Source organism: Orbicella franksi, chromosome 3 (assembly GCF_964199315.1).
Source record: "Orbicella franksi chromosome 3, jaOrbFran1.1, whole genome shotgun sequence".
Classification (NCBI taxonomy): Eukaryota; Metazoa; Cnidaria; class Anthozoa; order Scleractinia; family Merulinidae; genus Orbicella; species Orbicella franksi.
The window spans coordinates 3,577,505-3,594,656 of NC_138147.1; the positions used below are offsets into that span (position 1 = coordinate 3,577,505).

A 17,152-nucleotide genomic window follows, 5' to 3' on the forward strand; every position below is an offset into this window, starting at 1 on the left:
TACTCTTTACTCTTTACTCTTTACTCTTTACTCTTTACTCTTTACTCTTTACTCTTTACTCTTTACTCTTTACTCTTTACTCTTTACTCTTTACTCTTTACTCTTTACTCTTTACTCTTTACTCTTTACTCTTTACTCTTTACTCTTTACTCTTTACTCTTTACTCTTTACTCTTTACTCTTTACTCTTTACTCTTTACTCTTTACTCTTTACTCTTTACTCTTTACTCTTTACTCTTTACTCTTTACTCTTTACTCTTTACTCTTTACTCTTTACTCTTTACTCTTTACTCTTTACTCTTTACTCTTTACTCTTTACTCTTTACTCTTTACTCTTTACTCTTTACTCTTTACTCTTTACTCTTTACTCTTTACTCTTTACTCTTTACTCTTTACTCTTTACTCTTTACTCTTTACTCTTTACTCTTTACTCTTTACTCTTTACTCTTTACTCTTTACTCTTTACTCTTTACTCTTTACTCTTTACTCTTTACTCTTTACTCTTTACTCTTTACTCTTTACTCTTTACTCTTTACTCTTTACTCTTTACTCTTTACTCTTTACTCTTTACTCTTTACTCTTTACTCTTTACTCTTTACTCTTTACTCTTTACTCTTTACTCTTTACTCTTTACTCTTTACTCTTTACTCTTTACTCTTTACTCTTTACTCTTTACTCTTTACTCTTTACTCTTTACTCTTTACTCTTTACTCTTTACTCTTTACTCTTTACTCTTTACTCTTTACTCTTTACTCTTTACTCTTTACTCTTTACTCTTTACTCTTTACTCTTTACTCTTTACTCTTTACTCTTTACTCTTTACTCTTTACTCTTTACTCTTTACTCTTTACTCTTTACTCTTTACTCTTTACTCTTTACTCTTTACTCTTTACTCTTTACTCTTTACTCTTTACTCTTTACTCTTTACTCTTTACTCTTTACTCTTTACTCTTTACTCTTTACTCTTTACTCTTTACTCTTTACTCTTTACTCTTTACTCTTTACTCTTTACTCTTTACTCTTTACTCTTTACTCTTTACTCGGGAGGAGATGACATATTCAGCGCAAGTAACCCATCCACTAATTAACCCATCCACTAATTAACCCTTTCCAGCAGGTCTTAACTTACCCGATGACGCGATAACCGATGCTGCCCCTGGGCTACTACTGCTCCGCCCCTGAGATAATGGATAGATTTGAACAGTTTTAACGTTTCCAATAAAGATTACAAATACGGTTTTTAAAGTTTAATTCGAGATACTTTTTAAAAAATACTATTTATTACTTTTTAAAAAATAAAAAAAGAATTCAATGCAAACATTTAACGGTGATGGAGTTAAACTTGAAAAGTTTGTTAGAGTATGAAAGTCTCCCGTACCAAATCGAAGTGTTTTGCTGTTAGTTTAAAAGATTGAAATTTATGACCGCAACCTGGAACTACTCATATTATTTGTCCTAGTTTTTATCAATGTAAAGGTTGATTTTTGTGTACTGAACGACTAAGTTCGGTAAGAGTTGGGCAGTTCATGCCAGAGTGTATTGACGATGTCTCGCGGAAAGTCCAGTGTCAGAAGCATTTTTTATTGAGGGATATAGGCTGAAAACAAAACTAAGACAGAAATACGCGGTGGAGACTGTTATTTATTTTCCTGGTTGGCTAAAGTAGAAAAGAATAGGGTTTTTAAATGATTCCGGAACATCTTAATTCCGTAAGAGGAAAAGTCCCCGGGAAACAGAAGTTTCTAACTTCCCGAGTATTCCGCAGTCAATAATCTCATTGCAAGGCGACGGCAACCCTACCTATTCAAGGAAGCGATAAGGAAATCACGATAGGCGAGATTACATTCCTCCAAAATAAATATTTTCATCAATATGACTTAGTTTCGTTTCTCTTTTTCGTGGACACAAAAGCACTTGATTTATTATTCAGGTATCGCCTTTACTTGCTTGAATTATTGCTGTTTAGGTAAACAGTTAATTAAACAGTTAATGGGCTTCAAATCAGAGTTGTGAAGTTTCAGAGTTGGTGGAGTTTTATGGGCAAACGCATTACGACTGTCATTTCGGTCGATTTGAACGTTATCGATGGTTTTAAGTTGTTTGTTTACTTTCGTTATATCTTTTTTTAGACCAAATGATACTTTGCATAATTATGCTACTACTTTTGTGAAGGTGCAATGTCGCATGATCATTTTATACAGTATGTGCTATGCCGTAATTATGGTGGTTGTATTCGAGGTGTAAAGTTCTTTTCTTTTTCGACAAACAAACCCTGCAATATGATAACGAATTTTGAACTGGTGTCTTTATTAAAAAGTTTGGAATTTTGCAGTCTTACGGCCTGCTAGCGGAAAGCGGTAATTTTTACGGCATTTTTACTGTTACAGGTTTGATAAGATAACGTAGTAGTTTGGAATCAGTATCTCTCGCTCTCTCTAAATAAAGCATTGACAATAAAACCAAACAAATTATTTACCAATTAGACTACGCAACCAATGTCAAATCATAGTACGACCAAAACCAAAGTAATTACCTAATTACTTTCCACACTCAATTGAAAACCGCTCTACCTGTTACGAACACCAGCCATATGATACTGAACAATACTACATTTTAAAATTATTCCTCTGTATTTCTTTTATATGTTCCGTAACTGACTTATAATATAAAATAAGCTTTATCTCGCCACCCCCAACCTCAAAAGGCCTTGGAAAGAAATAAAAGGCTCAATAAGGTCCTCGTGACTGAACACTGTGTTGGCATCTTTCACCAGCTACGTGGAAATGGCTAAAGGCGAATCTACGTTTGGGAAGACCGCGTTTGTCGAAAAATATGCATTTTGGAGTTAAAGTATTAGGAAAAGTACTCGTGTAAATGTTTTATGGTTCGGTTCAGATAATCAGTCGGCTAGATAGCCAAAGTAAGTTCCAGATGTTTACACTATTTTCCAGCCGCCATATTGGAGGACTAAGGAGGTTCCCCAACATAGCGGCTCCATACTAGACTCTATAATTTTGCGCGGAACATTTCGAAGAATATCTCAACTTTGGGACAACGCACACACCTTAAACTTGAAGAACTGTCTTCTTTATTTATCTTCTATAATATCACAATTTCTTGACATTATCCACTGAATGGTTTTTGATTTTATTTTTTATTACGTGACAATGAACACACTCTATAGGGGGAACTGCGTCATTGTGTAATCAAATTCTCCCAACTAATGACGAGGTAAATGTATAGATATTGGAATGCGTAGTTTGGCCTAAAACGTAAATATACAGTTATCTACCCTTGAATAACCTAGTTCTTCTTTCAGATTATCAAAATGTTTTGATCTTTGTGGTTTCCGTCTTATCCAGTTATCATAAATTTAACGGTATTAATTAATGCCAAAGACATTGAACATCGATTGTTTCATTATAATCTAGTAGCTCAGCATTCTAGAACAGTAACAGCACTAACAGGTTTCTAAAACACTAACGACACTAGTTGAAAACGTTCTGCCTGAAGAAGGCATGATAATTTTATTAAAAGTCTTAATTACATCATGCATTATGAAGCACAGAAGCAACGGCTAGCCTAAAGGTGGGTTTTGTTTTATGTTTCAGTGTTCTTTCCGTGTTCTAGTTGTGCTTCGTAGAAAAGGAATGTATTATTGAATGTGACTTTTATCAAGCTTTTCGGTAGACTACGAGTAGTCCCTCTTTCGCTTAGTCTGTCGTGCGTGACGCGAAAGAAAACCGCAAGAAAAAATGCCGCGCGAAATCCTGAGGGCGAGGAGCGCTCCTCGCCCCCAGGATTTCGCGCGTCACGGACGACGGACTTTGTCTAGCTTTTCGGTTAAGAAACGTTTATTTAATAAAGTGGCGTCTTACTCCAAAAGTATCTTTCTCTCACTTCCGATTCTCGCAATTAACCCATGCCTTTCCCCAAATTCCGGTAACCTGCACGCATAACACGCTTAGTTCAATGTTTTGTTTTAGTGGTTCAATAGCCCATTGCAAAAACGTGAGACGACTGGGAAAGAGTATGGTTGTTTTCCGTTTGTTTGAAAAACTAAGATATTTAAATGAAAGATCAACTGAATTTGAGAGTCTTAAGCAAGAATAGAAGTATTTAGAGGAGGAAAATGGTAAAATGATAGCTCTTCAAATATCACCTAAAATAGAGAGTTTGTATGGGTTGGGTAGACAGGCCACAACATTGTAAGGGTTTGTATGGAATCTTGCAACTTTTGCAAGGCTCCCATTTGGACAATTTCCCGCTGAAAACTCTCAAACTTGATTGGGTAGCTTTTCATTCAGCAACATTTCAGTTGAAATGTTTAGATTTTCAATCTAATCAATATAAGAAACTCATCCCAGTCCTCTCACGTTTTTGCAATGGTTTACACTTGAAATAGGCCCTTTGCACGATCCGGTCACATGGTACAAAATCACACATGCTGGTGAGCAAGTTGCGCAGTGGGACTTCCAAAACAATGCAACTCGTACCAGTACACCTGGACCTGCCTTTGGTTTGGAAGTCCCACTGCGCAACTTGCTCACCAGCATGTGTGATTTTGTACCATGTGACCGGATCGTGCAAAGGGCCTATTGTTCTGCGCTGTTTGTTTCGACATACCGTCCGCAGCGATACGGAAGCCGTTTTATCATGGCAAACTAATCTGTTTTTTTTTTTGTACCGAAAAAGCCTGAAAATGATCGATACCTGTTAGGAAAGGTGCCAAACGTTTTATCCGCTTTATTAGATGTGCTTCATACGGAAATCCCGAGATTTCTACCTGCAATACAGGACATTTCTCTTTTCCAAATTTAACGCTTTCGCGTCTAGCAGCGACATCAATCGCTACTAATATGGGTTTATTCTACACAAGTGATGTTACACGACAAATAGCAGATATCAACTATCATGAATTAGTTCTAGCGTTCTATCACGAATGCTGTTCTCTGATTGGCTATGCTACTCACTATCTATTCTGTTGTAGATATTGAGTAGGGAGGCAGTGTGCGGTTTTGAACAGAATGACAGCCGCTTCTTAGCGTCTGTGAAAAGGATTTAGATAGAGTTTTCAACGAAATCGAGAGCGAATGATCTAACTCGGACGTTTGCGCGAAAACTTTCCAACATTGATTTTTTTCTGAGACGTTTACCACTGTTAGATGATGAGTTAATTATGTCAGAAATGTTAAAAAAAAAAAAAATGGGGGGTCACCGACTTTGTTTTGGAGAGAACATGCCCGGAATAACATCCTAAATCTGAACAAAATCGGGCTTCGTTAGCGAATAAGGCCACAGTGTCTGTTAGCCCAAAAATATCGCAATTAGATCTTTGAAGTGAAATGTTCTCTCCCAAATATTGTTTAAGTGGACCTATTAAGTGAATTTAATCAACTGGTCAGGTTCCTTAAAGACCAAGTTCGCATTTAGCGACCATAGTTTCACGCGCCTTGTAGCCGAAAGGTGGCAGGATTCGATGTCCCGTGGACGGAAATCTTGAATTCTTTTAACTTCCCACATTGATTTTTTGTTCATTTTTGGACAATGTGGGGATAATTGTGAATAAAATCTGTTTCTAGAAAGAAAAGTAGGGGTCACCGAACGTCCAAGATCATTAAATCCAGGCAAAGCTATAGCAATGGCCATCTACCCTATCATTGTTCATTTTGTTGCTTAGCGCGCGCTCTCATGCATGACGTGGCGGTTGGGGCATAAGTGAACTAATTCGATTAATCCTGTCCTAACTTGTCTTCTTTAGATGGAACCCTTGTGTTTAACCATTCAAATAAAGCTATGCTCTTGTGTGATGTTGTTTACTATGTTATGCAAGATACCATTCAAGTGAAAGCTGTTGTTGAGAGCCGTACTTTCATGTGGTGTTGGTTGTCGTTTTTTTTTTTAAAGTTGAGATTCGTTTTTGAATCATTTCATGTTTAAAGAGTATTAACATTGTCTCAAAAAACTACGTTCGTGTGAGGTAAAGTACGGCTGCACACGTGCACGCGAAAAATTCTTCGAAGAATTCCTCGTGGTTGCACTCTTTACGTTACTCAACCTGGAGTGACAAACTGTAGCATTTATTGATAAGTTTTGTTGTTGTTTTAAGATGACTTGTTTCAAACAGAATGAAGGCAATAGGTTCCTTTGTTTGCTGAGGTTGATGCAACACAGCAAGATTGATCCCTTTCTTCTCTCTACAATTACATTGGGGACATTTTTATTTTATCAAGATGGATTGGCCGACATAGACAGTACTAATCTGGTACATGTTTTAGCTAACTGAAAGTATGCAAAAAAGTTCACACAATGGGATAGCTTGTCAAAGTTTATTTTGTTTAATTATATGTTCATCTTATTTATAATAAATAACCCAAGACCAAGATACCTCCAAAATAAAATCCATTACCACTTTTTTCCTAGTCAATAATTTACTTGAAACGCTACGTTTTAATTTGGAAAGTTTCCTAAGCCACTAGCTTCAATTTAGCTAAATTCAGGTAAAGCTAGGTTGACTAAGCATTAACTTAGAGGACTATTCCGTCCTTTTGTCTCTACCAAGTGCACACTCTTACTCTCAGTTACCCGGCTCATAGATTTTTCACACTGGTCCCAAGTTGTTTATCGACAACCAAAGCCTAAACAACAAGCACACAACTTGAGCCTTTTATGATGCCTGTTCCAGATAAAAATAGCTATTTGACGTTGTCTAAGACTGTTCTCACTTCTCCTATATCAAAGTGATATTTTGGTTTTATGAGAATTCTAAAACATGGTATGACTAAAAAGAGATCAGTTCGATTTTATATTTTGCAGTCCCACAACTCAAGGTGTTAAAAGGTGACAACTGTTTTATAGTCCGATCTTTCTGTCAAAATACTTGATATAAAGGATACCATGGTATTGAAAACTACATTGCTTGCCTTGAAAAAAACTATGTATTAGAAAACTGTTGAGATATGACTTTTTTGTTATATCTGGTATCCCTCACTGCAGTGGATGACAACTTTGATTGCTCCTCCAGCACCGGTTCTAGAGGTCTCAAAGGCATCTAGAGACTGCTCCAGTTTGAAGTGATGAGTCATAAGTGGTTTGACATTCACTGCTCCAGATGCAATCAGTGCCAAGGCTGTAGGATAACTGTGACACACAAAAAAATAAAATTATAATAACTACTTGAGGTATGAACAGAAAAATCTCAAACCGAGACCATGCTGTACTGACTGAGCGATAGCAAGGTCAATTATGGCAAGGTCGAGATTTGAGATTTTCCTGCATTGCTTTATACTCTGTCTTTGCAGGCCCATAATCGGCCCAAGGGCATTATGGGAGATAATGCCCTATCATAGTAAATGGTTTGAACCCAGGAGTATCAGTAGTTCGTATAGTGTGATCGTCCGGGTGAGTGTAGTTCTGAAAAGAACTGTTGTTGGTGGCTGACGTTTCGACAACCTGAGCGGAAGTCATCTTCAGAGTCAAGTGAATAGTGTTTGTCAGTCGATGATGTTGTAAGTCTGGTCCGTTGAACGTGATTGGTCAGTATAGCCATGATGGTATTGGCTGAAAGACTCGTGTAAAGTTTGTCATCAGTCATTGGTGGGTTTCGATCCGTCTATTGTTAGTCAAATAGGTCGGTTTTTGGTCCGTGTATTGTTAAGTCGGTCTGTTAGAAGTCCGTTTGTCGGTTTCGTTTCCGTCATGCATAAGTCGTTTGTAAGGCGCCGGTAGTTGTTGACATCTGTTAAGAAGCGTTTGTTCTAGGTTAGTGTACCAGCTTTCCAGAGTCAGTCGTTGAAAATAGTTTGCACTGTAGGTTAAGCACTGAGCAGAGTCCCAGTCAATGTTGTGGTTTGTCAGTTGATGATGTACAGCAATGTGATTGTTGGCATCACCATTTCTCGTGGCTCGTTTGTGTTCAGTCAGTCTCGTGTTAAGGTTTCTGCCAGTCTCACCAATGTAGGAAGCCTGGCAGTCAGAGCATTTTGATCTTGTAAACTGCTCCCTGTCTGTTGTTAGGTTCTTCTCTGTCTTTCACGTTAGTCAGTAAGTGTCGTAACGTAGTTGTAGGTTTGTGGGCTACACGGATGTTGTAGGGCTGCAGGATCCGTGAGATGGTCTCAGAAGTGCCCTTAATGTAAGGTATGGCCACTGTAGTAACAGGTGTAGGGTTCCTGTTCGTAGCGTCAGCTTGAGTAGGTCGGTAAATGTTTCGTCTAATAAAGTCAGCGTTGTAGTTGTTTTTGTGAAAAACACGTTCAAGGTATCTGTTTTCGTCACGTAAGCTGTCCGGTGTGTCACAAACTAGTTGCGCTCGTCTCGTCAAAGTCTTTATAGTCGTGGCTTTGTGTGAAGTCGGGTTGTAGGAGTAATCTGTCGTCGTCAAGTAATCTGTCGGTATGCGTCGGTTTTCTGTACACTGTCGTTCGTAGTTCGTTGTTGTCGCGGCTTACCAAACAGTCTAGAAAAGGAAGTTTTCCATTTTCTTCGATCTCTTTAGTAAACTGGATGTCGGCGTTCTGTTCGTTTAGGTGGTCGTGAAAATCGTCAATTTCGTCTTTGTGAACGGCGGTAAAGGTGTCGTCAACGTAGCGTAACCAAAGCGGTATCGTTTGTCGGCAAGTTGTAAGGGCGCGTTCCTCCACGTGTTGCATCACAATTTCTGCGACAACGACAGAAACAGGCGACCCCATGGCTCTTCCATGCAACTGCTTGTAGTGTTTACCGTTGTACTGAAAGTAAGTCGATGTAAGGCAAAGGTTCAGTAAGTCCATGATGTCTTCTGTCGGTAACAGTAGTTTAACAGTAGATTGTTGTATAGCGGTCTCGGTACACTGTAATGCCAATTGAAGTGAAATACTGGTGAACAGTGATTTCACACCAAAAGACACAAGTTTGTAGTCGTCGGGTATCTGTACTGTCTTAATAGCGTCAATAAAGTTCTCCGTAGATTGTAGTTTGCGTCTTGATTTGTCAGTAAGGGGTTGCAGTATGGTCGTCAAGTACTTAGACAGTTGATACGTAGGGGACCCACAGAATGACACTATAGGTCGCATCGGTATACCAGGCTTGTGTAGTTTCGTCAGTCCGTAAAGTTTCGGTGGTTGAGGTACTGAGCACCTCAGTCGATAGTAGCGTTGAGTGTTAATAGCGTCAGTCTTTTTAAGCGTAAGGATTTTGCTGTTAAGTTTACGTTGAAGTGTTGGCGTCGGGTCGAGTTTAAGTTCTTCGTAAGTTTGTTTGTCGTTAACAAGTGCGCCCATTTTGTCAAAGTAGTCAGTCTTGTCCATAACAACAGTGACACGTCCTTTGTCGGCTGGTAGTATGACAATGTTGTTGTCGTTTTTCAGTCGTTTCACTGCTTGTTGTTCGTCTTTTGTCAAGTTATTGTCAGGTATAGAGGCTGATTGTACCGTGGAAGCAATTCTGCTTCTGATGTTATCCTTGGCAGATTCTGATAAGTCTCGTTGACGAGACAGAACCGCCTCAACTCTAGATACAATAGACTCGGTCGGTATCCGTTTAGGCGTCACTGAGTGTTTTAGTCCGTAGGACAGTACGTGAGTCTCGGTTTTGTCTAAGGGACGGGAAGAAATATTCCTTACCCAGTTATCGTCAGTTTTCGGTCGGTTTCTGTCTTTATTGCGTTGAAGTGTCGTCAGTTTTCGTTCTTGTTCAGTACGAACGCGGTCTGTGGTTTTGTCGGCGATTGTCATAACAGTGTCAAGTAAGTTAGTCGGTAACAGTTGTTTAAGTTTGTCAAGTTGTTGTCGTCGTAGTTTATTGTTGCAGTAGTTGAGTCTTCTGTGACAGTCGTTTATCCGCGCTTTGACCAGACGTCTACAGGTGGATTTGACGATCTGGATGGCCTCTTGTGTGTTCAACGGAGACTTAAGTTTAAGTCCGGCCGGAACGAGACCCTGGTCTTTGCAGCGGTGGTTGAACCAAAGTTGTTGGCGTATTCGTCTGACAGTACTTACCGAACTGATGTAGTTGTTCGCAAGTCGTTCGCTCTGTCGTCCAAGTGAACGTAACACAGTAAATGGTTTGAACCCAGGAGTATCAGTAGTTCGTATTGTGTGATCGTCCGAATAATGCCCTATAGCCAATCAGAGCATGCTTTTTATGACTTTTATTTAGGACCTCACCCTCCTTCACAGGGAGTGAAACAAGAGTAAAAAACTTTAATAAAACCCACCCAAGTAAGGGAATACCAACAAATTTTCCATTTGAACCACAAAAAGGTGATATCACCATATTCAGCTTACCAGTTAACATATCGAAAAATTCCTCTGATGTCCACTTCTCTAACCAAGGCATCCACAATGGGAAATTGCACAACTGCCTTCCCCATCCCAACTACCACAAGTGTCCCTCCTGACTTGGTTGCCTAAACATTAAAGAATGATGATGCATATTACAGAGAAGTAAAGTAAATAAATGAAGAGGAATAAAATGTAATAAAAAAATAGAAATAAAAACACAAATGCTAGACTTAGCACTGCTGTGCTAATTGCAGACAATGGGAGTGAACAAATAAATGTATTGAATGTAGAATAGTTTTGCTTATCACCTGCTACAGGGGAAGGGGGTTGGAGAGGGCATAAGTACTGGCAACTGATGACATTAAATTTATCCAAGAAAGTTATGACCCCATGATTGTCTTTGAAGGCTTCGAAGCTGGGATAGGTGGTTGAGACGCACAGCTCAACAGAGTACCAGGCTGAAATCATTCAAAAGTAGATGATGATTATTGCCAGCAACTGGCTGCTTTTGATAACCCAGTGACCTATATTTCAATTCCCTCATTCTTTAATCTTTGGTTATGAGGTTTTGGTGTTACATCTTAGTCCTGTCCCAAATTGATAACTTTTTGTTGTTGCTGTTATATGACAAAGGGAACAGTTGATAATCATTACTTTTAGAAACATCAAAGGGTCAACTAACATGAATTGCTGTATGAAAGCTAGACTCGGCTCCAGTGCATTCAATGCTTTGATCAGCCAATCCCAGGCTATTTACAACTTCCTTAGCCAAGGCACGGCTATCTTTGCCAGGATCTACTTTGATGATATAGTCTGCACCAAGTTCCTTGGCTTTATTTAGCCGGCCTTCATCAAGATCTGAAAGACAAGCAGTTGACAGTTGATCACTTAGAGTAGATTGATGTTCTTAATTAGGTATCTTTGTTGATCAAAGCAAACTTCTATTTGGCACAAAAACAAGTCTGAAGATATCTTTAGGCAAGTCGGCATCATGTGTTCCAAGAAGTGAGCAGTGTCTGAAAGAAAATCTTAATTAAACTATGACCTTCACAAAGAATGTTGTATTCAAGGAGAAGTATTTAAACATGCTTGTAAATTACAATATTTATATTTGGAGAGGAAGCCAAATCAGTCCAAGCTTGTGTTCACACAGGGCTGACTATCCAGGTCAAAATGGAATTTGGAAATGTTGGTTTTTCCAGGGAGGAAAACTGATCAGAGTACCCAGAGAAAACCCCTTGATTGACAGGAGCTAGGCAAAACCGAAATGTATGAACCTGGCTATATTAATGGCAGTCAAGCTCTCTTGCCATTATGTCATCACTGCCCCTCCCCCCCAAAAAAACATAAATATATATAAATAAAAATCATAAAATCGTCTTGAATTCCACAGTCATGCTTGTGTCATGTAAGCCATGCTCTTAGGTTAAAAAATTTCAGGTTAAAAGTTGGCAGGTAATGATTATTAGTATGGACAACCTATAAACAAACATGGCTGGTAATTAACAATAACAGCATTCACCTGTGATAGCCACTTTGCTTGCACCACAAGCTTTGGCAGTCATAAGGTTCACTAAACCGATTGGACCTGCAAATATCATAACAGCAAAACACATGTAAGTTAAGCAAATGAATAGAGGGGGTACGTTTCTAAAGAAACTGTGGTGCTGTGTCAGTGGGGATTATAACAAGGTAATTTGGTTTTATCAACCGGGTTGATAATGTGAATTGGGCACTGTAAAGAGATTCGGTGGCCGATTCACATAATTTGTCAACCCAGTTGATAAAACCAAATTATCTTGTTAAACAGATTTATTGTTTCTGGCACTAATAGCAGCCAGTACTTTGATGACAGATTTATTGACCAGTATGCCATTGTAATTAAGCTACAACTCCTTACCAGCTCCACAAACCAATACATTGCTTCCAATGGACATACCAGCCCTACGACAAGCATGTACTGCAACAGAGAGTGGTTCAAGGAGAGCTCCTTCCTCAAGTGATACATGATCAGGAAGCCTAAAGGAATGGAATCACTACATCTTAATTAAGCTACAACTCCCTACCAGCTCCACAAACCAATACATTGCTTCCAATGGAGATACCAGCCCTACGACAAGCATGTACTGCAACAGAGAGTGGTTCAAGGAGAGCTCCTTCCTCAAGTGATACATGATCAGGAAGCCTAAAGGAGTAGAATCACTACATCAGGCACGGTGTCATCCTTATTTAGGGTATCCATTTTGCACCCAAGCTATTTAGAGTGGCTTAGTGCTGCATGGACTCAAAATCAGATTGTTCCTATTGTGCAGTGCGAAAGTATTTACCAAATGAATGTACCATGGTTTTGAATCATATACATTATACAAACTGTGACACAGGGGTTTCATTAACAGCAGGAGGGCAACTGGTTTTCACAGGCGAGTGAAACTATTTAAACTGAACTTCCATTATAAGAATTTCCTCCAGATGCTCTAGCCAGGCAAGCAAAATCGTCTTGACAACCCCCCAATTTGTAGGGTGTCCGTCCGTTAATGAAATCCCTGGTAACAATCAAATATATCTAATAATTTGCAAAGTATCTTCATTTCAGTGGTTGTTTACACTGGTTTAAAGCCTTTTGGGGATGACTGTGCAGGATAATCTGAATCATAACTTACTTATAACAAAAGTCAGCAGCGTGAACATAGTATCTGCACAGTGAGCCATCATATGGAGGCGTAGCAGCAAACTTCATTTCTGGACATAAATTGTAACGACCTTCCTTGCAAAAGGAGCAAATCCGACAGCCGACTCCTGGTTCAATGGCCACTCTGTCACCTTGCAGCCCACAAAAATGATTGAACAAATGAGATCAACACTTTTTAGTTATATTAATTTTATTTGCAAACAGCATAACACCAAACTGAAACTACATGTACTTACAGTACAAATTACTACCACCCTTGACAATTTGGTCCCTTGCAAATACTTACAACATGGTTACATTGCACTGTACTTACAATGTAAATGCTGACACAACCCCACCCAGGGAACACAACATACAATGACTGACACTGCTTACAATGCGATTTACATAACTGCTTCAAGACTATGTTGTACTTAAACCATTATCAATATTGCATCGCATTTCTTTCAGTTCTACTTACCCTGAAGAATACATGGCCCCTTATGGAAAAGTAGTATGTAAGTGATAATAGTGGGCATAATGGACTTACCAACTTTGAGGTCTGTGACCCCTTCACCAAGAGCAGACACTATCCCACTTGATTCATGCCCAAGAACCATAGGTGCTGTGAGGATAAAGTCCCCAATTCTTCCCTTCTTCCAGTAATGCACATCTGAACCACAGATTCCAACAGCATGCATTGCAATTTGCACCTCTTTAATTTGGAGAGAAATGGAATGAAGTTAAGTTTTTTCAAAAAAATATAACATGAATTCTGGTAACAAGCTGGGAAAAGTGCATCTATTTTTTTCACGTGATGTGATAGCAGGTATAACCACAGGAACACAGAGACATCAAAATACTGCAATACAAAAATATGGTAAGCCACTTTTATTTCAATTATGTTCTAAGCGCATAGCACTTAGAACAAGTTCTCATACCTACATTGTCAGCTGATAAACAACTAAAATTGTAACGCAATCGCCAACAGCACTATGTCACGTATTAGGGAGTTTAAGCAAATCAGTACGGCTGGTGCTACTATGGCTGCCGTGACTGAAAAGGCCTGGGGATAGTATGTCTTGGTGGTCTTCCAAATTTTAAGTTTAGCGAGTAAAGTGAAATACAAAGATGAAAGGAACATCAGTTAAGGAGTTTAAAATCTCTTTTATTTAGTTTCTCACGGCCAAATGGCTTTGCTCAAAGGACGATGGCCGTTATTCGCCTTCCTAGGACGAACAGATTATTTCTGAGCGAAAGCGAATGCCATACACTTTGTACCATAACAATTTGATGGATGAAATATATAATTTCAGAGACAAATATCTCGAAGACTATCGAGTGAAGAACACAAATATATCAATACTCAAAGAAGCAAAAGAGCATCGTATAGTTATCCAGATATAAAACACCTTCACTAAACCCTCAAAGCAAACTTAACCAAGGAAAAACAACCTCTTGCTCAACACAAATATTTCACTTGACTCTCTTCACCATTCCAACACCTTTGCCAAAACTCATCATAAATTCAGGATAAGGATTTACAAGCTTATGAGAAGCAACTTTGACACAATCTTTGACTTAAATTGACTTTAAAGGATATAGTATCCAACGGAATTCTTCAAATGCCAAGATGTCGGTTGAAAAGGGCCAGAGAAGCGAAATAAACCCGACATAGTAGCCACTATGGCAAAACATCCCGACTCATGTAGTCCAATCTCGTTCCCAGAGCCTTCGTTCCCCTTGACCAACAGTCGGAAAACGAGAGCTCTGGGAATGAATTCTGGTGATTCAGCCTATCTGGCAATCTCGTTCCCAGAGTCTTTATTCCCCTTGACCAGCGGTCGGAAAATGAGAGCTCTGGGAGCAACCATTTCAGGCATGCGTCATACATGCAGACTGCGCAGTGACACCGGTTAGACAGAATCACCAGAATTCAGTTATTTCAAAATGGTTGCTCCCAGAGCTCTCGTTTTCCGACCGCTGGTCAAGGGGAACGAAGACTCTGGGAATGAGATTGCCTATCTGGTTTCATTGCACAGTCTGCCTCTATGGCACATGTGCAAATGGTTGCTCCCAGAGCTCTCGTTTTCCGACCGGTGGTCAAGGGGAACGAAGACTCTGGGAACGAGATTGCACGTAGTCAGAGTTCACGCTACGGCTGGACGTACATGCGCAGTGTCTCATTTTGGGGGTAATTTACTTCCGGTAGCCGTATCAGCGCCAGCGGTAGCGATTTGCCTAAAGTCTCTAATAATTGATCATGTTCAACAGTGGTATACACGCAAACAAAAAGCCCTGCAAGTAATGCATTCTGGCTCTTGTCGTTTCAAATTTCTAAGAGGCAAACCTTGCTTCAGCTCAGTAAAAACCAATAAATTCGATTTTTACTGGAATCCAAGAGCAAAATTTAACAACAAGCTATAAACAAGAACTACGTTTACACCTACCGCCCTTGCCAGGTTCTGGGATTGGGCGTTCCTCCTGTTAAAAAAATACACATTGTTACAAAGAGCTACACAAAGCATAGAACCTTCTGAATATAGATACAGCAGATAACATAACGTATTCGTACCAAGCGCAGATCGTCCACTTTACGAAGCACAGCGGAGAGATTGCTCTTGGTCGCCATTGTCAAATCGCTATGGGCACAATCAGTCAAAACGGAAGTTTTTAAACTGTACGTCCCACACGTGATATGGCAAATTCTTAGCACGTGACTATCGACGGGGTGTGACAACCTGCCGGACTACCAAATCTGTTTGGGTGTGCCAACGATTTGGGCACATTCTGCCAAGGAGTTATAGTAAAAAGGATGGGCAGGAGTCATATGAGCTCCTTGGCTTTGATACTGCGCTCTGATATTCTGCATAGTTTGTCTTCGTCTCCTCTGCAGCCGTTTTTGGGGCTGTCACGCAATTCTTCTCCCTTCTTCAGTTAGTAGAGAGAAGCGTTGTGTGACGACTCAAATAACAGGGAAAAATTAACGCCCGGGCGGAGTGTGGGGGTATTCAGCGGGCATGCTTTTAAATAATAAATATGTTGTGTAAGCGTCACGGAATATTTAAGTACCATTTACACGGATTTTTAAAGTTAATTACTTTATTTAGGTGTCATCAATTGTCATCGAATAACGGTTAAAACTTTCAAAAGTGTGCATTCGCTCAGTGTTGCACACCTGGTATCATTTTTACCATTGTTTGCGAATTTATAATACTCAATTCTTTTTCCCCTCTTCTGTACATAAGTTACAATTACGCCATTGCGCGCGGATCGTCCGGCAAAAATTCATTACAATCGAATGGTAGCATTCCGAATTAAAGCGTACAAACGTGGCCTTTTTCCGAAGCATGCTGAAGTACGTTGTTCCATCACTGTGGCAGCTGACTAAGGTTTAATTAAGTTAACGGCAAAGAAAAAAAGAAGAGTATTTTCTTAGTTTCACTTTTAGGTTCACTGACATTGAATCGATATAATGTTATGCCGTGTTCAAAACAACTGATAAGAGGCTCAAGAATTTACAAATGGAATTAAGACTCGTTTCAAAACAAAAATCTTGTTTAAGACAAATAATCTGGGGCTAGTTTATAATGCAATCAACTATAAAAATGGTTCTCAATGAGGGCAAAAGAAGAATGGCTGTGAGAGGATTTGGAATAACTGACACCCAGGCAGTTCGCATGGAAATATTGGGCGCACCCGTCGCAGCCCACCCAGTCTTCTCCGTCATCATCTCGGCAAATCTTGCTTGAATTAAACTCGCATTCTTCCTGCAAGTAAGATTCCTTACTATGGCGATCTGACAGAACAAAGCAGCTTGAATTCGATGACATATATTTTTCGAGAAATTATTTAAGATCACCCTCGAAAAAAAAAACAAAGACAAAGCAATTTTCCTTTCTATAATCATGCAAATGCAGACGGAAATATTCCTCTTCCACTTTGTCCGCCATATTTACATTTTACGCGGGAAAAGTATGTCTCATTACGTATGTACATGGGAAATGTCCTTTAATTTTACGGGATCACTTACACAACGTATTTTTGCATAAACGTGTGTCCGCTGAATACTCCCACACTCCGCCCGGGCGTTAATTTTTTCCCAAATAACAACTGCACGGGAGGCTGGAAAGAAGTTAAAAGATATCAGTGATTAACTGCAAGATGAACTTAAAAAAATATCCTAAACGTCAGGACCTATAAGATTAAGGCAAATGTATGCT

The 17,152-nt window shown here is 39.4% G+C and overlaps 2 protein-coding genes across 3 annotated transcripts in view; both read right to left on the reverse strand.

Annotated features, from left to right (window-relative positions):
• LOC145480727 (uncharacterized) overlaps positions 1 to 17,152 on the reverse strand; it is a 317,856-nt gene that overhangs the window by 209,597 nt on the left and 91,107 nt on the right. The window lies entirely within an intron of this gene.
• On the reverse strand, positions 6,300 to 17,013 carry LOC145480696 (sorbitol dehydrogenase-like). Of its 2 annotated transcripts, none has more exons than XM_081459002.1 (9): positions 15,505 to 17,013; positions 15,380 to 15,413; positions 13,480 to 13,644; positions 12,922 to 13,081; positions 12,328 to 12,446; positions 11,784 to 11,849; positions 10,944 to 11,119; positions 10,265 to 10,386; positions 6,300 to 7,139 (listed from the first exon to the last, which is right to left on the reverse strand). In XM_081459002.1, the coding sequence occupies exons 1-9, from the start codon at positions 15,559 to 15,561 to the stop codon at positions 6,971 to 6,973; spliced, it is 1,068 nt and encodes a 355-aa protein (XP_081315128.1). In that variant the 5' UTR covers positions 15,562 to 17,013; the 3' UTR covers positions 6,300 to 6,970. The 2 variants fall into 2 exon arrangements, 1 of the variants encoding a protein (XP_081315128.1); XR_014048531.1 differs by lacking the exon at positions 6,300 to 7,139 and adding an exon at positions 10,025 to 10,095 and having other exon boundaries at positions 10,195 to 10,386.